Source organism: Balaenoptera ricei, chromosome 1 (assembly GCF_028023285.1).
Source record: "Balaenoptera ricei isolate mBalRic1 chromosome 1, mBalRic1.hap2, whole genome shotgun sequence".
NCBI lineage: Eukaryota > Metazoa > Chordata > Mammalia > Artiodactyla > Balaenopteridae > Balaenoptera > Balaenoptera ricei.
In genome coordinates this window covers 46,354,782-46,381,957 of record NC_082639.1, presented here as the reverse complement: position 1 = coordinate 46,381,957, position 27,176 = coordinate 46,354,782, and the positions used below count along the sequence as shown (strand labels likewise).

Sequence of the window (27,176 nt, the reverse complement as noted above, 5' to 3'; positions counted from 1 at the left end):
ATTCAGCAATAAATTCATACCATATTTATGTAAATTAACAATTGTCTCTACCACTTGCTCCTTGTGTGACTTCAGAAGACTGAAGTAACTCCTGTGACTTGGCTTCTTTATCTGTAAAATAGTGGTAATAACCATGCCTATCTCACAGAGTTGCAGTGAGAATTAAGCAGGGCTGGCACATGCTGACAAGAGCAGTGTGACTTGCCTCTTACCCTGACAGCCCTCAGTTCTCACTATACAGTTGGCATAAGTGTAAATAAAGAAATTCTACTTGGATAATCAGTTGCCTGATGTCACTTTAATTCATTGCTAATGTCTTCTTGCTTTGACAGCCAAATATTGTCTATCTTCTCTTGTCACCAGATAAGTTTTAAATATTATTTTACTTAAATGGAAGTGATCATTTAGATCTAGCTAATAGTTTGCTACTTCTCACATGCTCTTCAGAGTTAGTTACCTGGTTATGCTACCATTCTGGAGCAGTGTGTTGTATGAGTCTTGTCTATAGGCCTCATTTATATCAGTTAGCAAAATAAATGCATAAAACAGCGTATTTTTCATGGTCTGTGCTTATATTCATTTTTTAAATCAAATGCAAAATACTTTATTACAAAAATAATACATACTCATGCTTAATGTTTTAAGTTAGTCGGTGTGTCTTTGGTTGTCTTTGGTTGCTCTTCAAAGGACCCTTTATAAGATAGTAAAGAGGGATTGCACCCATATGATAGTAAAGAAGCTGAGGCACAGAATCAGTTAAGGGTTTACTTGGGATGCTATTACCTAGTTAGTGGCTGCTCTAATACTGGAATTCAGATCTTTGCATAGCACCCTCTCCTTTTTGAAATGTGAATAAAAAAGTGTCTCCTCTCTAGTTTGGGGACAGATTCAGGGGTCCTTATTAACTTTAGTACTTTTTTCTTGCAGCCCATGCTGGACCCAGTCATCCTTACTACAATCCAGGACGTGCGGAGTGTGGAAGAAAAGGACCTTAAAGATAAGGTAATGTTCTTTCCAGTCAAGTAGCCCCAATGCCTATTGGTCCATGGAAGCAGAGCCATGGCTTAGGGCAAGGTTCACACACCATTGCTGTTTGGATTCTGGTCACATACAACTCACATCAAATTAATTTTACATCTCCTAACCAAAAAATGTTTTGTCTGAAATACCAAGTGGTTGGTGTTACCTCAGTCAATAAAATGAATGTAGGGTTGTCAACAAGTGATACCATTAAGAATTTTACTAACATGTTGATTTTGATAGTAGTATAATTGGTATAGCATTGAAGAAGCTTTAAAATAATTCAGTATTAAAAGCTATCCAAAGGTGTTTAAAGCAATTTTAACATTTAAATTTAACATGATTTATTTTGTCTACCTTGAATTTATCACAGAACCCTTCCCTTTTCTTTGCTCACACATGTGCTAACTTTTGTTTAGAAGTAAAATATAGTTTATTGACCATGCGGAATATCAGATACCATTAGACCATGGTTATTGAAAATGTCCTGTATTCCTGTGTGTGTGTAAGAATTGGCATCAAAATGTTTTCATGGTTCCTTTTTGTTTTTTCTGTTTATGTATCTGTACGTTTGTGTGTATTTTGTTTTTACATAAAAGAGATTGGTTAGCATCCCGGAGCTCTTGTCTGCCATTAAGTTACTTTGCATGCGCTTCCAACCGGATCTGGTGACCGTTGTGGATGACCTTCGACTAGACATCCTACTGCGCATGCTGAAATCACCTCATTTTAGCGCTAAAATGAATTCCCTCAAAGAAGTAAGTTTTGCGTCCGTTTCTGGAAGACTTAAAGCACAGACACTTTTAAGTTCTTCCAAAACTTGTGGTTATTAATGTAAAACTGTTGGGAAACAAAGAATAATAATTTCTTGTAATCCTACAAAAAGAGATAAGTGATTATCTATAAAATGGTGTACATGTTTATAATTGTTAATAAAGTAATATTTTTATACGTATTACATTTCCAAATTCGTTCTTTGAAATATTTAGTGTTCTAGTGAAATTTGCTGGAACATAATTCCTTGGAATATGCAGTTTGAGATTTACTTTTTACCCTAAGGGTATAATTCCTTTTACTATATTTCAGATATGTGTTTACTTAAATCAAATCTTCTAACTGGGGTTGAGGCAAAATTTTGTTTTGTTTACAACTGTGATGGTCTAAGCAAAATGATGGAAATAATTTTCTGCAGCTTCCTGAACTTTACATGAGCATAGTTGGTTTTGGTGACTTTCCGGTGGAGCCAATACAGTTCAGTCATAATTCCAGTTATTTTCCTTCAGTTTTATGTTAATTAGGATTCTTGACTGCAAGTGAAATAAGCTCATCTTGAATTATCTTAGACTAAAAGAGGAATTTAATGGAAGAAGGCTGGGCTGTCTCACATGAATGAGAGATTGACTAGCCAAACCGTGTAAGGGCAGGGACACATGTGGGCAACAGGATCAACTAGAATCTGAGACTGAACCACTGCCAGGACTCTATCCAGGTCTTGTCTCTGCTTTTATGAGCATGATGGCCTTGTTCTCTTTCCACCTACAGAGTGGCATCTTTCATATGGTAGACATGGCCATGGATAGCTCTTGTGACTCGGGAAGGACTGATACTTTCTCTCTGGTCCCAAGTATACAATTTGGAGGGGTGCTCTGATTGAAGTTTGGGTCAGATGTGCATCCCTGAGCCAATCAGCAGTGGCCCAGGAAGTGTGAGCTCTGTGTTCTTTTTAAAGAGACATCACAAATAAGTAGTCTATTAACTTCTAATAACTGGCCTTTGATACATTTTGGCTAATCATTAGACCACATTGTAACACTATAAAAGTCACAAAATATATATGAAGATTTTGATTATGAATATTTGCATTAGATTTAATCACAATAATCCTGTCTTTTTAGGTAACCAAACTAATAGAAGATAGCACTTTATCCAAATCTGTGAAGAATGCTATAGATACAGACAGACTGTTAGATTGGCTAGTTGAGAACTCAGTTCTGTCAATTGCATTGGAAGGTAAGTGGCTTAAAAAAAGTTACCTAACACATAAATAATATATTTATGTATAAAAAAGGTTTGAAATTGTTGCTTTGACTATATTAGCCTTTAAATAATTTTATAGCAAGTTAATATTGCTTTGAATAAATAGAATCATATTTAGAAAGTCAGTGTTCACTGTATCTGTCTGCCTCTCTGGTGTTTCTTCTCTTAGGCAACATAGACCAAGCACAATACTGTGATCGTATAAAGGGAATTATTGAACTCTTGGGCAGTAAATTGTCTTTAGATGAGCTCACTAAAATTTGGAAGATACAGGTAAGTTGATCAGAATTATTTTTGCCTTTTTCTGACATTTTTTATCAGTAAGGGAGAAGGGTGGTGACTCTCTAAAGCAGAGACTTACTGCCCATCGATAAATAAATATTAATTGAAGTCACAAAATATCTATAAGCAGTTTTAAAAATGAGACACATAATACTCTCAACTGAGACCCTCAAGATCATTTATAAAATGTGAAAAATGAGTATGTTTTTCTTGTAAAGTAATTAAATTGTTTTTAAGCCAGTTGAAAATATTTTGTTCTCCTCTTGAAATGAATATGTCAGATTGAGAACTTGATTCTCATCTGTTTTCACATTGTCTTTTTAGAGATTTAATGCTTCTAGGAATTTAAACAAGGCCAACAGATAACCATTAATAATGGTTGCTTCTTGTAGTCTTACCAATTTTATCATGCAAGTGTATGTATGCTGTTAGACTAGCATCAGTTTATGTTTGTTACTGTTTTACTTTTGCTTCTATAAATCAACAGGGAAAGACTTGGGTTTTTCCAGTTTCCAAGACTTAACTTTCTTCCCAATGTCTTCTTTTCTAGTCAGGACAATCATCTACTGTGATCGAGAATATCCATACTATTATTGCTGCAGCAGCTGTCAAATTTAATTCAGATCAGCTTAATCATTTGTTTGTTCTCATTCAGAAGGTATGTGTTCAAACGTGCTTACTTTTAAATATTTCTAAAATAATCTTATTTTGAGGTCTCCTCCCTCTAAATTTGCAGTGTTTAACTGTACTCTTCTTACTTTATTAAACTTCTTTAGCTCAAGTTTAAAGTTTTTGCATATTTTGCCAGTGTGAGCAAATGGGACTGGGGAGCAGTTCCTGTGTCTTTTCTTTTTCGTTCTACAGAGCTGGGAGACCGAGACTGATAGAGTAAGACAGAAGCTCTTGAGCCTGATTGGACGAATAGGCCGGGAAGCTCGCTTTGAGACCACTTCTGGAAAGGCAGGAGAATCAAATGACTTTTTCTAGCTACAAGTACTTAAAGCAGCTTTACCTGCGTATGGGCTGGCTCACCACATGTGGTTTATCGTAGGTGTTAGATGTACTCTGGGAGCTGGCTCATCTCCCAACGCTGCCCAGTAGCCTTATTCAGCAAGCTTTGGAGGAGCACCTGACAATCCTAAGTGATGCGTATGCAGTGAAAGAAGCAATCAAGAGGAGCTACATCATTAAGTGCATAGAAGATATTAAAAGGGTTGGTTTTATCTTTGGTCTAGTTTTGTTGTCAGAGCAATAGTATTGTCTGAGTAATTAGAGCCAAGTAATTTTCCTCCCCTATTATGTAAATTAAACTAAATGTCCTACCTGGAAGCTCTTACCTTAGAGTCCAAAATTGGGAAATTATAGGTACTGCTTTTACCAAGTCACTTATATTTCTTAATATTTCTTAAAATTAATTTTCAGCCTGGAGAATGGTCAGGTTTGGAAAAAAACAAGAAGGATGGATTCAAGGTAAGAATTTGCAGATGGAACCAACTAAAAGGTATACTAATTTAATAATTCCTTTTAATAAATTGAATTATAATTTTAAGATAAAAGTATGTTTTAGTGTTTCTTCGAATAATATTCAGATACAAAACCGCTGTTTAAATATTTGCTTATGACCTGTGCTTATTTTTTAAAGCTTGGGGGTTATTGACTGTCAAAGGGAAAAAAAATCCAGGGTCACATTCAAAGAGTAGTTTTACTATATGATTTTCATATGATTGTAAGACCTTCAACTTAGTTTTTCTTTTTTAAAATTAAATCCAAAGTATGCACATCTTTAATAAGCACAATGGATTCTAAATAAACATCGTGTCCATTTTTCTCCCATAAGAGAGAAATGGAGGAACATTCATAGAGTCAGAAGAGAGAAAGAAGGGAAGAAAGAAGTTCATTCGTTGCTGGCACGTAGTCGTTTTCTAGGTGCTTGGTTCAGATGTGTTCCTAAAGTAATTCCTTAGACAAACGGTTATTGAGTGAGTGCCTGCTGCTAGGGCTCGATTTTAGAAGGTAGAACTGGGTAGTGATGGGTGCTGTGGAAGTCCTGCGCTCCAGGGCTTTTGCCTCCAGGTGACTGTGGACTTAAGGACTGTCCTTCGAAAGGGTGGGTAGCAGCATGTGTAGTGATGGTTGTAGCTCTCCTGTTGCTGCAGTCAGTAGCTGCTCGCTGGAGCCTGCTTCCGTGGTTGCAGCAGCCCTGATCAGAGCATGTCCTCCTCCCACGCAGGCCCTCAGGTTGGCCAGATGAAACAAAGCCTAGCAGCGAGAGGGGTTTCATTTCAGTGTTATCATAAGAAAAGATTTTAGTAAATAGCTAATGGCTTAGGAATTTCATTGGTAAAACATATTTCTTGGCTTTCCTAGTATTTCTTTAAAGGATCTTGAATACTGCTAATTTGCATTAGTAAATTCAGAGACTCAGCTCTTGCTAAGCGGCCTTGGTGACTCAGTAGGCTTTTATTCTCTTAAATTATGCTTGGTCATAAAGTTTAGTTGGGGACATTTAAGAACTTTGTGTGTTATATTTCTGACATTGAAATTTGATCAAGTGAATTTTCTACATTAAAATCGTTGACAAACTGGAGCTGGTAATGCTCAGGTTATGATTAATTGTTCCTTTAATTCAACAACATTGCTCTCTTTCTAGTCAGATACAATTTGAATTTTCCCAGTTTTCTCAGCTCAGTGATTCAGATAATTTAGCACCCTCTATCTTTATGATTGAAACTCATCCAGAGTTATTTAAGAAGTTTAAATCTTTCAATAGTAATAGTAAGAGGGAAAGGGTATCTATAGAAAATGGTCTTTTCTTCACAGTAACAAATACATTTCTGTATAGGTATGAAGGTCAAAGCTGAAGGGACTTTTTCCTCCCTCCAGGGAAATGGCTTTTGAAACCAGAAAACTCCTTCCTGATCCCTGTTCCTTCCTTGTTACAGCTGAGCAATACTTTAGCCCTTCTCGCCAGTAGCATCGCGGCATCTTTATTGCTTCTCTTTGCAGTCGCTTCATTCACGTCTGTTGTTTGATAACAAAACTCAAAAAGTAACAGGGAGAATTTTGGAGTCATTTTGTGAGTCTTGAAAGGAACATTCTTCCTTTTTTGTATCCCACTGCTCCCAGTAAAGAAATTCTGATGTACCATTCTTTCATTTCAAATAATAACAACTTGCATTTACATAGCACTTTTCAGTTGACTGAGTGCTTTTGCAGATACTCTCTTAAAGTACACATGGCTGAAGGGGGGCAGTGGGAAGATCAAAGCCCCCGATATGACTCCAGGCAGGGGGTTGAGTTATATACTGCCACTAAAGGTGTTTTTCTATGCTATGCCCTTTCCTGCCAGGCAGCAAGGTGGGCTGACTGGGAATTATGTCTCCCTGCCAGGCTACACAGAAACTAAGCAAAGGGTAAGACAAGATCACCCACCTCTTACTCCCCTCCCACCCCCCAGCTACCTCTACTCCTCCAACTGATCCCCTTTCCCTCTGCTTTTGACACTCTTAAAATTCCCAAGTTCCATTATTGTGTTCAGAAATTCTGACCTTTATTTCTCAACTTTATTTCTGTAGATTCTGCCAGGATACCCTTGGCTTCCTTGGTCCTCTTTCCTTTGCTTCCTTTATACCTTCCACTGTCTGCCCCCAACCCTTTCCCTCTTATTGCACTTATTTTTTACTTCAATTAAAAAGTTTAAATGTACTCATCCAAAAAAATATTACTAAACCAAAAAAAGTCATTTTTACTCAATTAGTGGTGTTTGTGTATTCCTTAAGTCATTATATGAAGGCCTCCTAGCACAGTGCCCAGCAGCCTTTCAATAAATGTTGGCTCCCTTCCTCTTACCTCTTCCCCTTCCTCTGTGAGGACACTAAAATCGTTACTTACCCATACCTGAGGGGCCTCCACTTGCCAAAACATACAACTGAAAGTAAAAGCAGCAAGATGCCCTCAGTACAGCCTCACAGTGATGTGCTTAGCACAGGAGGAAATACTTTTTAAATGTCCACCCATGTAAAAATTTGAACTTGGTTCTAGGTAAATGGCTAGGTCTGGTAAAACAAGGCAGATGAAGAACTGGGATATTCAACCTTGAGAAGAGAGACCTCAAGAAAGAATAGGAAAGCTTTTTCAGCAACTTAGAGGATTGTTATAGAAGTTTGATTCAACTTACTTTTTATGTCTCCTAAGAAGTTATGGGAAGGCATGTTGCAATATGATAGATCAATGAACTTCCTATGAAAACAGTCTGACACAGAATGCACTGCCTCCTGAGTTCCTCATCACTGGAAACACTAGAAGACAAGTTTTGTAACAAAAATGAATAAGGAAAGTTTAGGCACAGGTTTGCAGGCTAAACTAGTTGACCTCTACGGCTTCATCTAACATTAGGAGTCTAATTTGGATATACCATTAACTCCTACTTATGAAACCTCAGCTTCATTATCAGACGTTATCAGATATGTTCGTTTTAATTTTTCACCATAGTCTTCAGCCCCTTTTATAAATGGAGAAGAGTAATTTAAATTTTTCTTATAACATAACAACATAATGTTATAGATATGATGGAATAAATAACATCTGTCTTGTTTGCTAAACTTTAGAAAGGCTATATCAGAAATACTTTTTAGATTCTAAAGGGTAATTTTCAATGTTAAAAAAATAATCTAACCATAATTGACTTAATTGGTCATAACGATACTTTTTAATATACCTGATTATTTACTAAAGGGTTTATATTTATATCCTGATGTTTGTAATCCTTTTGGAAGGTATGAGTTCGGACTTAAGCCTTAGAATTTTAATCTCTGTCATTTTGCAACTTTTATATCCTAGCAGAAATATTCTAGCTAGTCTTGCAAGTAGTTGGCCTTTAATACATACCTTATTTCTCTGATTCTAAGATGCCAGTGATTGCAACATGCATCACAGGTTTCATCCAGTATGTACAGCCTCACTGTGGCACACCGCTTTTCATTATCTAGTGTAGTGCTTTGGACTTCTTTGAAATCTTTAAGATTGTAGAATTTTGAGGCACGTTGAAGAATATGGAGTTTTGTGTCCTTGTCTTTTTTTGTAAAACTCAAGCTGCTTTTTTCTTTCATTAAGTTGTATATACTACAAGTTAAACAGTTTCTCTTGAATCAAGGTGCAGCTTTGGACAGAGAGACGTTTAACACCAAGTGATATAGCCCTTCACAGGGTATGAGTCTGTCACACCAAGTTCTCCTGGCTCTGAAAAACACTTTAGTCTGAGACCACTGGCAGTTATTCTTTGCTTTTAATTGAATCGATGGACACGACAGGCTAGTCAGTGCTATATCATAGTGTAATCTTTTTGATAGCATCCAAGAAACAAATCAGTGATCTACATTTAAGTTAAAAAGCCATCCTTGTTTGGTGCGAACTATGCCACGTAACAGCAGAAATGATGGGTAGATGAACAGATACCTTTTGTAAGCAGCTAAGTTTGCACATACTCACATAAGGACAGGTATATCTAAACTTACTCCTATGCCTAGTGGCTGGTAAGTTTCTTTGATACAGTTGTAAGAAGTGTCCATTTCAGAAATGTTAAAATTTATAAAACCTATATCTTAGAATCCAGGAAATACGGTATTTGCTGATTGATTGGCTAATCTCTAGGAAAGCCAGTATTATTTAGGCAGTAGCTCTCTCACATTTACGTATTTAGTAGTACGATATTTTTCTGCAAATGACATCAAAAGTAGTTTTCTGCCCCATAGGCATCTTCATCTTACAGAAAGACTTAAAGAAGCAAGGCTTTAAAAAAATAATACAGTTTTTAAAGTAAAAGCTAAGGACTTAAACTGTTGCTCAGTTTTTTAGAGAGTTACTTATCAATTGATCGATAGTGTTTAATCTGACATTCCTACAACCTTTATAATGAAATCTCACAGTTTGAAAGATGCTATTTATTCAAAAGCAATTCTCTGTTTAAAGAGTATCGCATGAACGTCAGACTTTTCAAATATGTACTTGAAGGTCTGGATTGTCATGTACCAGCTGCAGAAATAACATATTTGCAAGGGTCTTGAAAAATATAAAGTATAAGTGTGAAGTGGCTGTAATAATTAATAAAAGTAGAATTCTCTCATAAAATTGTTTTAACTAGGAAATACAAGCAGACCATGGATATTTTCTTTAATATTTAAACCACTATTAGTATCTTGATCATATCATTGGTATCTTAATCATGTAATTGTAGAAAACCATATTTTTATACCATTTTACTTATCAGCCAGTTCAGTATCATCCAAGTTAAGCTTTTGCCATCAATTTATTTTATTACGTCAACATATCCTAGCAGCCTGTGCTACTTAATCTATCCTCTGAAGTTGCTAATTCCTTGTCGTCTGTTTTTTGCTGATGTACCCCTATACATTTACTATCACTTCACATCCACTCCTGTTTGCAGTTCTTGGCTTTAGGATTGCATGCAGAATAAGAAGTTGAAGACTGAATTATGAGTGCATGGAGATAAACTATAAATGAGCGATGTGAAGAGAAAAATAATAGAATGTGTAACAATAAAACCTAATTGACTTGGAAATTTTTTATAGCTAATAAATTTAATCTGCTATTTATTTCTAAATTTAACTAATGTAACTTCTTTTTAACTCTAGTCATCTCAACTTAATAATCCCCAGTTTGTATGGGTAGTACCAGCTTTGCGTCAGCTACATGAAATCACCCGCTCATTCATAAAACAAACCTATCAAAAGCAAGACAAGGTAAGAGTATAGTTATATTTGATTATTATACAATTACTTGCATAACCTTTTATAGTAACAAACATCAAAAGATTGCTGAGTTTTGTAGTGACTGTATTACGGTTTTATGGTTATTAATGTAATTCATTTATATTACTTAATAATCTTGAATTTAAACATCATTCTGCTTTCATTTCTATGGAGCTTTTCCTTTGATATATCCCTAACTCATTTATTTTTTATTTCCTTAATTTACAAAGTAAGCCAATGTTTAAAAGTTAATGGTATTTTAGAAATTAGTTTGAAAAGATTCAAAGACTTATTTTGTATTGTGAAAACATTAGTTTGCTTAGGAGCTAGAGCTTCCTCAATGTAATAGACTTGGGAAGAAAGATCTGGAAAAGTATGTAAGAAGTGAAATAGTTCTTTTGAAAGACTTTTTTTTTTTTTTAAGAATCCCTTTTAGAAGCAGAAATTTACCAGGGAAGTTTATTAATTCTATAGTAATTCCCTAGTAAATGTACATACCAGATTGATTTTATTTACTTTTATGTAGGAAATATGAGTGAAAAACTTTCTGTGTTTGCTATTCCTCAACTACGTGCTAAAATAGAAGCTTGTATGAAACTGATAAAATAACTGCACGTTCTCATACCATTTTTCTTTTTGTTGTTTTCTCCAAGAGCATTATTCAAGACTTGAAGAAAAATTTTGAAATAGTGAAATTGGTAACGGGAAGTTTGATAGCTTGTCATCGGCTTGCAGCAGCCGTGGCTGGACCTGGAGGCTTAACTGGTTCAACACTCGTGGATGGCCGATACACTTATCGGGAGGTATCTGGCATTGTGCTTTTGTTTCATGATTTACAGCATTCATTTGGCCTTTTTGCACTTGAACTATAAAAATAATATTTATTGGGAGTAACTCTAAAGAGGTAGCATGAGGTGTCTTTGTCATAATGGAACATTTTTGTATCTTGACTATAATCACCTCAAAATAAAAGTTCAGAAAATTGATATTTGTGGGTAAATCTTTCAGTAAATCACCCAAGATAACTGCATATGATATGGTAATAAAAATAAACATCTTTTCTTGTCTTTGATCAGAAATAATAACTGTCAGTTCTGTGGCTAATGGCTTTTGTTTTTCAAATCTAGTGGTTAGTAATATTGTTTATAAAAAAATAGAAAAATACCTTAACTCACCAGTTGTGTTGTGGTATTTTACTCTGAGATTGCCGAAATTGTATTTTTTTGGCATCTAAAGTCAACTGAGTTTGTGTTAGACTTCAAGTAGTTTCTGCTACATTGTATTGTCAACTTGTAAACAGATTTCTCACATTTACTTTACCCTAAGTTATATGAAAAAGCATTAGGTAAAACTATTTTTTTAATTTCAAAGTTTTTTTGTTTTTTTAATTTTGCTTTTACATATGAATGCCTGGAGTTAACTAATTAGCATTATTTCTTTTTCCAGTATCTAGAGGCCCATCTAAAATTTCTGGCATTTTTCTTGCAAGAAGCTACTCTGTATCTGGGTTGGAATCGTGCCAAGGAAATCTGGGAGTGTCTTGTGACTGGCCAGGATGTTTGTGAATTAGATAGAGAGGTAAGAGGATATTGTGGATGAAGTAAGACAGCAGTGGGACTTAATAGTATTTCACTTTTTTGTGTGCATCTCACATTTTTGTGTGTGTCTCACATCTTCAATTCTAAACACTTTTCAATTTACTAAGCACACATTTATACTAATAGGCTAGGAACTGTAAGTGTTGAAAAGATATTTTATATAATATATATCTGTGATATAGACAAGTGTGTGAGATCTTTGGTAAGTCTGATACCATTCTGGATAAAACCAAATTCAGCCAAATGAGTACAGCAAAAGAATTCTTGGTGTTTCTTTTAGTATTTTTTTCCCTCCCATGAAACTAATTTTAAGTTAACCAGTAGAAAACTTTGAGTTCCTATAATGATGTTGTATCCCAGAAACACTAAAGAAGGAACTGATACCTAGACAGATCCTTAGAACTAGAGTTACACAGCTGAAAATAGATTAAACCAGGAGCACCACACTGCTTTGATGTTTTCTAACAGTGAATGGCTGTTTCCTCATCTCATTTTGCAGAATAGTGTTAACTACATCATAAGATTATTGAAAGGACTAAGTATGTGACAGTGCCTAGCACAGTGCCTGGCACATAGTAAGGCTTATTAATAAATGTTGGTGGAAAAACCAAAGTGTAACAATTGAGTGAAAAGCATGAATATATATTTTCATTATCTCGAGGAAAGATTGCTGTAATTAACTGCTTTATTTAGTTCCAGAGTTACAACCAGTTCGGTTTTGAGTGGTATTAAGGCAATATAAATTTCTAAAGAATTAAAAATAATTTATCTTTGCTTTCCCAGTTTGGAATATGTATTTGCCTGAAATGGACTTTAGTTACAGGGTGATATTTGTCTTGATCCGCAGATGTGTTTTGAATGGTTTACAAAAGGGCAGCATGATCTTGAGAGTGATGTTCAGCAGCAGCTCTTCAAGGAGAAGATTCTTAAATTGGAGTCATATGAAATCACTATGAATGGTAGGGGAAAAAAACCTTAAAATCATTTTTTCAGTTCTTTAAGAATTTTATACTTTTCTTCTCAGCCCACTCTCAGAAGCAGCTAACCAGTTTGGGATATCCTTCTGGACTTTGCCTTATGCATATAAAGACATAGCTATATATACATATGTTTATATACACAGATAAATTTCTTTTTACATGAATGGTATTTTTAAATTATATAGGGTAATAATTGTTAAGCTGTCTTTTCATGAAATTACTTAGTACAAAAAGGATTCATTTAAGGTAAAGATTTGTCAAAGTATAGAAAGCCTCTTTTCAGTTGTTTCTTTTGAGTTTTTTTATTGATATGTATTTTACGTGCTATAAAATTTACTTTTTTAAGGTGTACAATAAGTGCTTTTCGTATATTCACAAAGTTGTTCAACCTTCACCATTTTTAATCTCAGGATATTTCCATCACCCCAGAAAGAAACCATGTAATAGTCACTCTCCATTCTCCCCTTTCCCCAACCTCTCATCTACTTTCTGTCCTTATAGATTATTCTAATCTGGACATTTTATATAAATGGAACCATATAATATGTCACCTTTTGTATGAATATTTGGCTTCTTTTATCATGCTGAGACATAATGTTTTCAGGGTTCACCCAGGTTTTAGCACGTACCAGAACTTCATTCCATTTTATGGCTGAGTAATATTTCATTGTATGGCAATAACACATTTTGTTTATCCATTCATCAGTTGATGGTCATTTGGGTTGTCACCACTTTTGGTTATTATCAATAATGCTGCTGTAAACATTCATATACAAGTTTTTATATACCTAGGAGTGGAATTGCTGTATCATATAGTAGACATTTGAGGAACTGCCAATCTGTTTTGCAAAGTGACTACAGCATTTTATAATCACACCAGCAGTATATGAGGGTCTGATTTCTTCACATCTTCTCTAATAATTATTATAAACTGTCTTTTTTTTTTAGCCATTCTAGTGGTTATGACATGGTATCTCGTGGCTTGATTTACATTTCCCTGATGACTAAGGATGATAAGCATCCATTCATGGGCTTATTGGTCATTTATATATCGTCTTTGGAGAAATGTCTATAAAAATCTTTTTCTCGTTTTTAAATTGGGTTATTTGCCCTTTTATTTTTGAGTTGTAAATGTTGTTTATATATTCTGCATATTCGCTCCTTATCAGATACGTGATTTACAAATATTTTGTCCTATTCTGTGGGTTGGCTTTTCACTTTCTTGGTAGTCCTTTGAAGCACAAAAGCTTTTAGTTTTGATGAAGTTTATTTATTTTTTTGTCATTGTTGTTGCTTGTGCTTTTCATACCATATCTAAGAGACTATTGCCTAATTCAGGGTCTTGGAGATTTGTGCCTATGTTTTGTCCTAAGAGTTTTATAGTTTTAGCTCTTGATATACTTTGTCTTTTCATTGATTATCCGTGGTACCTAGAGTGCATGAATTTATCAGACATTCTATAATTTCAGGTTTTAACTTATTTAAGACTTTTTTTGAAAATGTGAATCTCTGTGATCATCGATTGAAAAGACAAGGAGCTCAATTGGTAAGTAACATTGTTTTCAAATCTAGAAAATTTGGAAAATCTAGTAAAACTTGACATTCAGCAAAAGACGTGTTATAATTGAGAGAAAACATGAGGTTCTTTTTTAAAAAGAATGGACACCTCCTTGACTGCGGTCTTCTGCATGGATGAGGGAGCTTCTCTTAGAGTGTGAGGAGGCTCCGTTTCCCACACAGGTGACTTCTCAGGCCCCTCTTTGCTTCTTGCTGATCTGGGGCAGCCAGCGGCCTCCTGTGGCTGGGTGAACGTGGAGCAGGTATAGTTCCAGCCAAGCTTCCAATCTCTCAGATCTAGCAGTTCACATGTACCTGAAAAAGTACCAAAATCTTCAATTCTGGGATCGCAGTGGCAAGGATTTGGGGGGAAATTTTTAAGAACAGACAAGGAAGCAGGAAAATGAGGACCTGTAGAAAGTATACAGCTTATGTTTATATTTACGTGAGCACCTTAAAAAAGAAAGGCAAAAAATAAGTCTTTTTCCAAGTCTGTTTCATTCATGACCTGACTTCCTAGGTGGTAAGAATTTTAACAAGATCTTATAAGGCCTGGATCCTGCCATTTCTAACTGAGCTTTGAGAAGACCAGATTGAGCCCCAAGGATTAGTAACTACCTCTAACCTGACTCTCTTTCCTTTGAAGAAAAGCTCCTGAAGAGGGTGCCCATGTTATTCCTGTTTTGTTTCTGCTTTAGTAGCCCATCTGGGTAGAGTTCTAGCTTAGGTTTAGGAATGTCTGGAGAAAAATCTCCATATCTGTCTTGGTTCCGTGGAAGTTGCCCAGTGTTTCTGTTGTTGGTTGTTTCTTGTTTTAAAGTTCCACATCAGTATAATGATGTTCTCGTATGTAGCTTGGTTTTTGCAGCCTTAATTCATTTTGAACGTGAAGAGGTGTGGAGTTACAGTGTAGCAGAAAATAATTGTAATTTTGTGACCTTGGTGTGCTGTATACTTTTCTTTCTTTTGAACAGTATGTAGAAAAGCTGGAATTGATAGGAATGGATTTCATTTGGAAAATAGCCATGGAATCACCTGATGAAGAAATTGCTAATGAAGCTATTCAGTTAATCATAAACTACAGTTACATTAATCTAAATCCTAGGTTAAAGAAGGTGGGTATTTAAGGAAAGAAGGTACACAAAAAAGCAGAAAATAATATATTTTTAATTGCTAAGTTGGCATGCCTGAAAGTCAGGCTTCTTTATTTTGACATTTTATCCTTAACGATGATTACAACTAAATGCTAGACTAATTTTAATTTCCATATACCTCTTACTTTTAGGATTCTGTATCATTACATAAGAAATTCATTGCTGATTGCTACACGAGATTAGAAGTGAGTAGCAAATTTTATTTAACCTGTTTTTGAAATAAATGCTTTGGGGTTTTTTTCCTTTTATAATTTTGTGTTTTGAGATCATGTATAATGTTGATATTTGTAGCTGGATCCTACAGGAAGAATTTGCTAGCAGTACCATATTGTGGACATAGGGAACAGGCATTTGCCCTAATGCCCACAATGTAGAAGTGTATTTTACAGGAAATCCTTCCTTCTCCCTCCCCATTCCTTTTCCCTGCTCCACCCACCCACCCCACCCCCACCCCCTTTGGGGTATAGAAACTGTCTTCAGAAAATAGGTCTACTGTACTTTCCACATTTCTGATAGATTCTTTTTCTCCTTTTTCTGTCCAGAAATTTTATACAAGCACTTGCTTCTTTTCCCATCCTTCCACATGTGTCACTTTGTTTATATCATAAATGCTATTAAAGGCCATAGCAGCACACTCAGTAGTGTGTAGTGTTGGGTATCTTTGTCCACTAGAAGCCTGCAGTGTAATACTATCTCAATAAGTTAAACTTTCTGATGATGAATATGTGCTGGTGATGAATCTGTACAGGAAGGAGTTCCCAAGTTGTGACTTCCATCCAAATATGCCATCATAAAAACATTTAAAGTATTCAGGTATCCCTAAATGAGGTGCCATGTAAGTATTAACACATGTAGAATGGTAGTTCTCAATTGTCTCCCAGGGGACATTTGGCAATGTCTGAAGACCGTTTTGATTGTCACAACTAGAGGTGTCCTACTGGCACCTAGTGGTAGGTGAGTGGTGAATAGAAGTCAGGGATGCCACTGAACATCCTACAATGTCCCCGACAGTCTTCCACAACAAAAAAAGTTTCCAGCCCAAAATGTCAATAGAGCTGAGGTTGAGAAACCCTGATATAGAGTGATGATTTTCTGTTTCGTAGGCAGCCAGTTCAGCACTTGGTGGCCCCACTCTGACACACGCTGTGACCAGAGCAACAAAGATGCTTACAGCAACTGCCATGCCAACTGTAGCCACGTCAGTCCAGTCTCCATACAGGTAAGTGATTGCAGAAGTTACAACGAATGTGCGACACCTAAATGTAGATCAGCTTAAAAAAAATAATTGGAATCTTTTCTTTCCTTTGGAGATATCTCAGTTAATTGTTCATTTCCTCATTTTATTTTGCATAAGCAAAATGAAGTGGAATATGATGATTGATTAATATTGTACATTATGATATAATCATAGTTAAAATGTTTTACTTAAAATCATTTTTCAAAATAATTTTTAATAAGAACTTTAGCCCCAAATATTTGTGTTAAAACTTTGAACTGACATCTCTTAATCACATTGTTGTGTTGAGTATTTTCAGATGTTGTCAGTGAAATCTGAGTTCAGTGTTATAGGTCTTTGATATAGTAAGGAGAATAGATGAGTATTTAGAAACATTAGATTGAAGTAACTAAAATACTTTTGCGGAGTTTTATGTGCCTTTCATTACTGGTAAGCATCCCCCATCCCCCCTCCCCAGTCAGTGATGCTCAGGAAACCTTGGCAGGTACTCAGAGAAGGGCTCCCTCTCTGTGCCTCACTCTGCTGCCCCCTAGAGGTTGGTGCTCATAAAGTCTTTTTCAACTCCTGGAACCGCTTTATGTGTTTACGTATGTATGTATTTATTTATTTCTCTTTATTCACAGTTGGGGATATTCCTTTCTTTTTAAAGCCATCCTTTAGAAGAGGAGTCAAGGCAATATCCTTGCTCACATTCTTCTTCTTTATCTTCTTTTTTTAAATGAGCTGACTACTGTGTAGTGATACATTATTTTTTTTTTTAATTATTATTTATTTATTTATTTATTATTTTGTGGGGGGGCTGTGTTGGGTCTTCGTCTCTGTACGAGGGCTTCCCCCAGCTGCGGCAAGCGGGGGCCACTCCTCATCGCGGTGCGCGGGCCTCTCACTGTCGTGGCCTCTCTTGTTGCGGAGCACAGGCTCCAGACGCGCAGGCTCGGCAACTGTGGCTCACGGGCCCAGCCGCTCCACGGCATGTGGGATCCTCCCAGACCAGGGCTCGAACCCGTGTCCCCTGCATCGGCAGGCAGACTCCCAACCACTGCGCCACCAGGGAAGCCCAGTGATACATTATTAATATGAAAGAAGCCAATAGAACTCAACCTTCTTGGACCTCTTTTTAAAATGACAGAAAGTGATTATAGATTCAACTCATGATAAGAACACTAACATGACTTTTGCATTCCCACATTCTTGGAAGTGTATCTCAAATAGACTTTCATTAAGAATTCCTAATTACATGTTTATAAAATGTAGTCTATATCTATGACCTAGGTCCTTAACGATTCATCTGTCTGACAAATCAGACTAGAAATGCACTTATAAACTATTGGATTGGGATTTCCAAACTGCTGCTTCTTTAAATAAGCATGCTTTTTGTTTGTCTTTTCTAACTGCTTTGTATTCTGAATCATTTCATATTTGACTATTACAGAACAAAACCACATGATAGTTTTTAAATATTCTCTTTATAAACCCTAAACAGAGTTACTAAGAATATGTAATTTCAGAGTTGCCTTTGAACAACATGTAGTTTTTCTCATTCACTAGTCTTAAAAGAACTTTTCAGTGACCATAATTGTTCCACTTATGGGAGGAAGAGTTATTCTCTCATTTGTACAGTGTTTGCAGTGCTGTCTGTGGTTTAATTCATCATTGAGGCAAAATAAAACAGTTCACTCAACAATTCACTTGTTAAGCACTTAAATATTTCCTAAAGATTTTCCATCTGAATATCAAGTTCTGGTTTCTGCCCGTAGACTGAAAGAATTTAGAACTCTGTTAAATGTGTTTAACCAACTCTTTTTAAAGTGAAATTTCCAGTACTGCTAATCAGCATACTTATTGTTAGAAAATCTGAAAACTTTCCAGATTTAGAAATACACCTGTACAGAATACTTAGACTCTCTGGAATAGTAAATATTTAAATTAAGGGCACTTGGATTTTCATTTGTTAGTGTTAACACATGTAGTGTTTAATAAAGTGTGGAGCTGTGACTGTACAAGCTGCTGAATGTTGGAGTCTTGTTATTTCAAATGATAAGATTCCTTAAGTCTAACCAAAAGAGGCCTCAGGTCTCACTTTCAGATTCTGTGAGAGTGCCACAGTTCCTTGCTGTGTGTTTTCTGTTCCAGAGGTGGTTATGCCTCTTGATGTGTGTTGATTTCTTAAGTACTTTGAAAACCCTTGGGATAACAAATTCTTACATTGTATGTTTTAACTATACAGACCTAGTCACTTGAACCAGATGAACAATTTTTTTCGTCCTTTTCTTCTGCCTCATTCTTAGGCTAAGTAAAACAAACAGCAGCTCTCATTTGTGGCATACTTAATGGTTTGCATTTGTCTTCTAAATTTCAGGCAGTTCAGAACTTAGTCAGATTCTTTGTGTTTACAGAATTATGTGGCATATCTTAGTTGTAAGATTATGAGATTCAAACTCACTGATCGTTCATTCTTGGTGGATTGGTAGACAAATAAGCCTGCAGACCCAGAGGAGACCCAGGTCCTCTATTTATGGGACAACTGTTTAAAAAAAGAAAAAGAAGAAGAAAGAAAAGAACAGGAAAGGAAACATGGGGAGGGGCAGGCTTCTGCCCCATATTCCATCTGTGTGCGACAGCTGTGACCTGCTTGAACCACCTCCCCCTTGAGTGAAAAGGAAGTTTAGTCTTTGCAGAATTCAGTCTTTGACCGGAGAGGGCTAATTGTGATTGTGGTTTTGGTGAAATAGACTGAAATTGAGCTCAAGTCAGCAGTTCATTTCAAGTATTTTCAAAAAAAATATTTTTAATTCATAGATCCACTAAACTTGTAATAATTGAGAGATTGCTGCTTCTGGCAGAACGCTATGTGATCACTATAGAGGTAAGCCTCTCTTCTTTGTAAAACAACTTTATCATCCTATAATTAGTCTCAATGTGTTAGGAGTGTATTTTTGTGACATTTAACAGTGGCGCTGTGCATCTCACTTGCTGTATCTTTTGACTTGCTGTATCTTTTTCAAGGATTTTTACTCTGTTCCCCGAACTATTCTACCTCATGGTGCCTCATTCCATGGACATCTTTTAACTCTTAATGTTACTTATGAGTCTACCAAAGATACCTTCACTGTAGAGGTAGGTTTACATTAAGCTCTGAAGCCATTTCCATATTGTCATGTTATTTTCATAAGAACACTGTTGATTGAGATTGAACACTGTTGTTGATTTAGCTACATGAATGACTATTCTAAAAGCTGTTTGGAAAACAAATTTAGAATAAAGACCTGAAATGAAAGGAAGCTGATAGAGTATAAGCAGACTCATAAGTAAATACATAATATCAGGTGATAATGAGTGTTATAAAGGTTAAAAAAGAAGACAGCAGGATAAGATGGGTATACATGACATATTTTAGGTAAGAATGGAGAGGGAAGGTCTCTGAGGTGATCACATTTGAACAGAGACTTGAATGAAGTGACAGAGTTAGCCATTTCTGGGGAAGAGCATTCCACACAAAGGGAGCAGCAGGTACAAAGGTCCTGAGGTGGGAGTTTGTTTGATTTATTCAGTGACAAGGAAAGTGGCTGGTGTGACTAGAGCACAGTGAGAAGGTGGAGAGTGGAAGACACTCCAGTGGAAGAAGGACTTGAGATTTCATTCCATGCGTGCTGGGGGATGGAGTATGGAAGAGAATATTTAATTACTGCAGGAGGGAAGCCTCACAAGGGCAGGATTCTTGTCTTTGGGTTCTCTGCTGTGTTCCCAGGTTCTGGAACAGTGCCTGGTACATAACAGATGCTCGCTAATAGTTGTTTAAATTGATGAATAAGGGAATTACTCAGAACAGTGTTTCATTTCATTTTACAGGCTCACAGTAATGAAACCATAGGGAGTGTCCGGTGGAAGATAGCCAAGCAGTTGTGTTCTCCAGTGGATAGTATACAGATATTTACAAATGATAGTCTGGTAGGTGTAAATAAACATTTTGTGGCACTTTAGTCTAATATCAGTATTTTCCTTCTCGATAATTAAGAAACCATTTTTTACAGCTGACAGTGAATAAAGATCAAAAGCTCCTCCACCAGCTGGGCTTTTCTGACGAGCAGATCCTCACAGTAAAGACTTCTGGCAGTGGGACCCCGTCTGGGAGCTCCGCAGATTCCTCAACCAGCTCCAGCAGCAGCAGCAGCGGCGTGTTTAGTTCATCATATGCCATGGAGCAGGTATTGAGCAATAATATTCAAGTTCAAAACAAGAACGTAACATCATTAAGTTTTGCCTTCGGCCCTTATAGATTTGCACGATTATGTCCTTTTCTCTCAGACAAGTCCTGCCCCTTCAGAACTGTATCACTGAGAAATGTTGGGATTCAGTGGGGAGAAGAAGATACACAATTTGTCAGTCTTCTGAACCACAGAATCTTCTGAGTCTGAGTGATTCTGCCTGGCCACTGCTTGCTGCTCCTCTCATATATCTCTCTTCATTGATTCATTGATTTTCCTCTCCTGGGTCATTCCCATTAACATTCAAACGTGCTGTGCTATTTCTACCATCTTTTTAATAAACCTTTTTTCACCCCAATTTCAGCTTCAGTTCCTGTCCCCATTCTCTCCATCCCAAATCAGCGAAGCTCCTCGAAAGGGTTGTCTAAGCTCTCTTGACCCCTCTCGAAAATAAACCCTGCAAGGTAATCTGTCATGTCCACCTCTCAATCCTCATCTTCTTGACATTTCAGCAGACTTGATCCATGTGATCACTTCCCCTTGAAATACTTTTTCCCCTTGGCTTTCAGGACCCCCCTGGTTCCCCCTTCCCGCTCTGGTTCTCCCTCTTTGGTCTCCTCTGCTGCCTCCTTTTCATCTCCCCGATCTGTGTACAAAGAAGTTCCCTGGCTCAGTCCTTTGACCTTTCCTCTGTCTACGCTCATTCCCTTAGGAATCTTATCCAGTTTCAAAGTGTTATATATTGTATGTGTATTGATAACACCCCAATTTTTACCTTTAGCTTGAAGTCTAGGTACATGGAACCAACTAGTTAACCAGCATCTCCTCTTAAATGTGTGATAGACGTCCCAGTCCTAACATCCATAACTGAGCTCCTGATATCCCCTTTCCCACGACCTCACCCCTAACCCAAAGCTCTTCATCCCAGTCTTGCCGTATTTCAGATAATGCCTATTTCATTCTTCTAGTGGCTCATGCCAAAATCCTTGGGTCCCTTCTTTCTCTCATAGCCCTATCCATCAGCAAATCCTTGACTCTACCTTTAGAATCCATCTAGAATCTAGCTCCTTTTCTCTGCCTCCACAGCTTCCACACCAATCCAAGCAGCCATCGTCGCTCATCTGGAGGGTTTCAGTAGTTCTCTAACTGGTCTCAGGGCTTCTGCCCTTATACCAGTTCAGTCTCTTCTCTGTGTAGCACCCAGCAGCCCATGATCTTTTTAAACAGAGTCAGATTAAGCCACTCCTCAGCTCAGACTCTCCAGCGGCTCCCATCTCACTCAGAATAAGAGCCAGAGTCTTTACTGGGACCTTCAGGGCCTACTTGGTCTGTCCCCCCCACTGAGATGTTCCCCCATGACCCACCCTCACTCACCACTCCAGCTGCACTGGCCTCCATGTTGGTCCTCAAACATAGTGGGCCCTGTGCACTTGCTCTTCTCTGTGCTTGTAATGTTCTTTCCTGATGCCCATGTGGTTCTTTCTCACTTCCTTCAGCCTTCACTCAAATGTTGCTTTCTTGGTGAGCCTTCTTTGGCAGTCCTGTCTAAACTTTCCACCTATTCCTACTCCTGCACGTCTCATTTCCCTTCCCTACTTTATTTTTGCCTAACATACTATATATTTTATTTACCTGTTTAATGTCTCTCTCTCTCCCCCCAGTGAAATGTAAGCTCCTTGAGAGCAGACCTTTGTTTTGCTCACTCCTGTATTTCCAACACCTAAAACAGTGCCTAGAACATAATAGGTAATCAGTATTTGTTGAATGATTTTATGAATCAGGGTTTTTTGTACCTTCTCTCTGCCAGGAACTGAGCTCAGCACCAGGGGTACAAAACTAACAAGACCATTCAGCTCTTTATGCTTTTATAGTCTAGAAAGTAAGATAATACCAGCCCTCGTATGAAATAAAGGTATTTAAATGACAGAGAGGGATTTTTTTCATAGTTATTATATATAGTCCTTTCATTTAATTACAAATGTAAGATCTTTGCATGGCTGTCTCTTTAACTTAGAGAGCATAGCCTTGCTTATAGATACCACAGAACCCTGCAGGGTTAATGTTAATATTGTGCCGTTTCATAAAAAGTAACTATACTTACATGTAGTGAGAATTTAAGAATGAAATCATACTCAGAGCAGTATTATGACAGTTTATCAGCAACAGAAATGACGTACATAGCATCTTTGAGTTTAACATTTTTAAACTGTCTCATATTTATCCTGAATTTATTAAAAACCTTCCCAAATAGAAATGTATTCTATAGTGATGTCTAGCTTTTTTCTTATACCAGAAAATAGTTCTTTAATCACATCTGAATCTCTTCTATACAGTTGTATCCATTTTTTTCACCTTTAAAAAAAGCAGGCCAACTTCTTTTTCTCAACTTAAATTACATATATATCTATGTGGTTGTGTGTGAGTGTGTGTGTGTGTGTGTATATATCACTTTGAATTTGCTTTTTTTTTTTAAATACAGTTGACTCCTGTTATTTATTTATTTTTTTCACAACTCACACACACACACACACACACACACTGTATTTTATTTTTACAAGAGATAAATAAACTGACACCAAGCATTGTAAATGGATGACCACAACAAAAGCAACAATGATTGCAATTACCAAACACGAAACACACTCATACTATGTCATAATATTGACATTCAGTCCAGTAATCCTCCACTGTAACAGCTCCTTTACTTTGCAGTGAAAATTGATTTGTATATTTTTTGCCTCTGAGTCCTTGTGGGATTTTTTTCTTTTTATTCAAACAGAAAGTCACAAAAATTATAATCATCCTCATCAGTTCACTCAGTCCCATGTAATTAATGTTTCTTTTTCATCTTGATCTTTTGTTAGCACTTTTATGAATTCATCAGTTTTCCATTAGAGTTCTGAATGAGTTTGCTTTTAAATCACTCTGCCTTGTTTGCTCCTGCCAAGCTGCGATCAGCTTCCAACAGTGCCCACCCTCCGTGCTGTTCATCACATCTGCCCTTCCTTTTGCCTCTCTGCCGCTGCCTGCCTTTTGGTGCCTTGGCCGCTTCGCCAGCAGGTGGTAGGAGAAGAGAGCCCAGGTGCTGAGCACGCTAGGAGGGGGAGCGGCCCCTCGCTCTGTGCTCCCGTGCGTTGTTGTTTGAGGCAGATAAGCACCATGCGTCCCTCAAGTTTTGCAGTGGCCAGTCTTTAAGAACCAGTAATTTTATTGTTTGTACCTTTGATTAGAAAAGGAGAAAATTGTTTTGTAAATTTGCATTTATGTTTTGCTTTCTCCCTCAGGAGAAATCCCTCCCTGGTGTTGTGATGGCACTTGTGTGTAATGTATTTGACATGCTTTACCAGCTGGCCAATCTAGAGGAGCCAAGGTAAATAGAAATGTTTACGAAGCTTGAAAGAGAAAGTTATTAAAGTTAGGGAACCCAGTAAATGTTCACTTGAAATGTATATTACTTCACATCCCATACTAAATGACTTTGTTATTGAAACTGTGGTTTGTGTGAAAAAAAAACTAATATTTGAAAAATTTCAGGATAACTCTACGAGTACGAAAGCTTCTGCTCTTGATACCCACTGATCCAGCCATTCAGGAAGCCCTTGATCAACTTGATTCTTTAGGAAGAAAGGTATGAGTATCTTGGATAGTTATTTAACAGGCATGGAAATTTTATGTCATGATTCAGTGAAAATACAGCATGACATCACATTAAGGTCATACGATATATCATCTTTCCCATAACAGTTTTTTTTTTCTTTAGAAAAATACCTTTGCTGTAAATAATGATATCAAATTTTAGAACTGGGAGAGCCATTAATATCATCTGCTTCCACCTCCTTCATGTTTTATATTAGGAAACCTAAGCACAGAGTGATGAACGATCTTGGCTAGGGTCAGACTCTAGTTCTGATTCAGTTGAGATATTTTTCTTCTGTCATGATGCATCTCTGAATGTGGTTGTTGCATATGTTTGAGTTGCTTGCGTAAATGGGTTATCGTTTAATATTTTCACAGTTGATATTTAAAGTTCCTTTTGTTTGATATTTAGAATCCTGTTCCTTAAGAGTTGTATATATGTAATGAAATTGTGTTTTATCTATAATATTGTTTGTGTTCTCAGAATAAATTCATTTAGATCAAAACTGTTAGAACTAAGTTATAAATTTTGTATTTCAGTGATTATAGTTTAGATGAGCTCATAATCGTGTCACATGTACCTTATATATTAATTTGAGGAAGAAGAGAACTAATGTAATTAACTATATTACTCGTACTAACTAAAAAAATTATCAAAACTACTACACTGCAATCTTATAATTTAATTATCAATGTTTGGTGGTACAAATTTTATTTATTTATTTATTTTAATTAATTTATTTTATTTTGGCTGCGAGGGCTCTTCACTGCAGCACGCAGGCTTCCCTAGTTGAAGCACAAGGGCTCTAGAGTGCATGGGCTCAGTAGTTGCGGCGCGTGAGCTTAGTTGCAGTATGTGGGATCTTAGTTCCCCAGCCAGGGATCGAACCCATGCCCCCTGCATTGGGAGCGCAGAGTCTTAACCACTGGACCAGCAGGGAAGTCTCCTAGTGGTACAAATTTTAAAAACACGGAAACAAATTAGGATGACCCCACTAGTGTTGCTTAGAATACAATCCCAGAAGCATTCCTGTAGGATTGCAGTGCTGTTGAGCATTTACTGTCTGTGTGATGGAGTTCAGTGCTTTGTTAATAATTAGAGCGATGTGGCTTTGAAGTTAATTTTTAGAAAATTTCATTGATTTGATTATATTAAAGTCGGAAAAAACATTAGAGTATGTAGTGATATCTGCTTCTCTTTAATTTGTGCTTTTGAGCTGTATATTCCTTTTTTCTTTCTATTAAATTTAGAAAACACTGCTGTCTGAAACAAGTGCTCAGTCTTCAAAATCTCCATCCCTCTCTTCCAAGCAGCAGCATCAGCCAAGCGCCAGTTCAATTTTAGAAAGTCTGTTTCGATCTTTTGCTCCAGGAATGTCCACCTTCAGAGTGCTCTACAACTTAGAAGTAAGAAACCTCATTTCTTTTTATTTCATTTTAACAGATTCATTTTGGCCTAAAGGTTCATGCTTTCAGATATCAGAAATAAGTAAATAGGTTTCTATTATTATTGAATGGTTTGTTTAAAAAAATTAGTTTTAAAAAAAGTAAAACATAGAATATAAATTGAAGTATTTTGTTGTTTTGGACTTTGAAAATGCTCAGTTTTCTTTTTCAGTTTATACCTGTGTGCATTGTTATACTTGCAAAATAGCATGTAAATAAATAATTAGGAAGCGTTATGTATTAAGATGTGTCATTATCTTCCTCTGGAAGTTTTTGCAAGTCTGTATAACATCAGTTACTAGTCCTCAGCCTTCTTGTTATTAAATGCATCCTAAGTTTTTTAAAAAGCTGTTGTAATTTGTTGCCATTAATGAAGCTTTATAAGGAGTTTGTCAGGAGTCATATTAACATTATTATTTCAAGGTTAAAAAAAAAAGAACTGAAAGAATTTGAACAAAAGAATATTTTTATTACCCTTCTTCCCAATAGTATCTTTAAACTAGTAGATTTAGTTCAGTAAACATTTCCTAACTGTTTACTGTCTACAAGTCATTGTGGTATTTAAAGGGTCAGAATTGAAAAGACAAGATAATTGCTCCAAGATCTTATGAGTAAGACATAGGGGAGGCTGGATAGGCTGAGTCATGAAATGAAAGCAGTAACAAAGCAGTGTGGAGAGTGGCCCACTCTTGGAGGGTGAGGGGCTAGACCCTCAGGCCACTTAAGATCTGGAGAAAATAAAGCCCTGAATGATTTTGCTTTGCCCTAAGATGTTCTATGCAGTCAGTTATTTATTAAGGAATCCAGATCAGTGCCTAAGCAACCTTAATCATCAAATTACCATTTATCTTCAGTAGGTTTTGAATCACAACAAAGGTCATAATTGGTAGGAAGGTACCTGCTTGGGCATTTTTTCCAAGTTTTATTTCATCTGACAATCTAATTTGGAGTATAAAATTACATTCATTCATTTTTATGTTTCACTCATTTATATGGTGGAGCTGTGATAACATTTCATATTTGCCTTAAAATAATCATTCTTGTGAAAACATTTGTTGGGTTCAAAAGGAGAAAATATCTAGCAAATATTTTAAAAATAAAATATGTCCTTATTTCTTGCAGACATTTAAAAATACATACAATATTCCAAAACAGAAAATTACCTAGAAACTTTTGGCTAACTCAAGCTTAGGAAATTTGCATCTTACAATTACTGCCAGATTTGTCATTTGCTTTTGAATGATTGTCTCAAAAAGT

At 36.5% G+C, this 27,176-nt stretch overlaps 1 protein-coding gene across 5 annotated transcripts in view; it reads left to right on the top strand.

Annotated features, from left to right (window-relative positions):
- The window catches only part of USP24 (ubiquitin specific peptidase 24), a 146,709-nt gene that overhangs the window by 60,137 nt on the left and 59,396 nt on the right, over positions 1–27,176 (top strand). For all 5 annotated transcript variants that reach the window (XM_059923462.1, XM_059923484.1, XM_059923473.1 and 2 more), the window contains 23 exons: positions 928–1,002; positions 1,620–1,778; positions 2,916–3,030; positions 3,227–3,330; positions 3,890–3,997; positions 4,204–4,299; positions 4,391–4,552; positions 4,762–4,809; positions 9,990–10,097; positions 10,760–10,909; positions 11,553–11,684; positions 12,552–12,663; positions 14,154–14,230; positions 15,216–15,356; positions 15,527–15,580; positions 16,499–16,614; positions 19,432–19,498; positions 19,639–19,749; positions 20,482–20,580; positions 20,664–20,837; positions 24,122–24,207; positions 24,372–24,465; positions 25,725–25,880. In XM_059923462.1, coding sequence (XP_059779445.1) covers positions 928–1,002; positions 1,620–1,778; positions 2,916–3,030; positions 3,227–3,330; positions 3,890–3,997; positions 4,204–4,299; positions 4,391–4,552; positions 4,762–4,809; positions 9,990–10,097; positions 10,760–10,909; positions 11,553–11,684; positions 12,552–12,663; positions 14,154–14,230; positions 15,216–15,356; positions 15,527–15,580; positions 16,499–16,614; positions 19,432–19,498; positions 19,639–19,749; positions 20,482–20,580; positions 20,664–20,837; positions 24,122–24,207; positions 24,372–24,465; positions 25,725–25,880 — 2,544 coding nt within the window. The remainder of the gene's footprint in view (positions 1–927; positions 1,003–1,619; positions 1,779–2,915; positions 3,031–3,226; positions 3,331–3,889; positions 3,998–4,203; positions 4,300–4,390; positions 4,553–4,761; positions 4,810–9,989; positions 10,098–10,759; positions 10,910–11,552; positions 11,685–12,551; positions 12,664–14,153; positions 14,231–15,215; positions 15,357–15,526; positions 15,581–16,498; positions 16,615–19,431; positions 19,499–19,638; positions 19,750–20,481; positions 20,581–20,663; positions 20,838–24,121; positions 24,208–24,371; positions 24,466–25,724; positions 25,881–27,176) is intronic.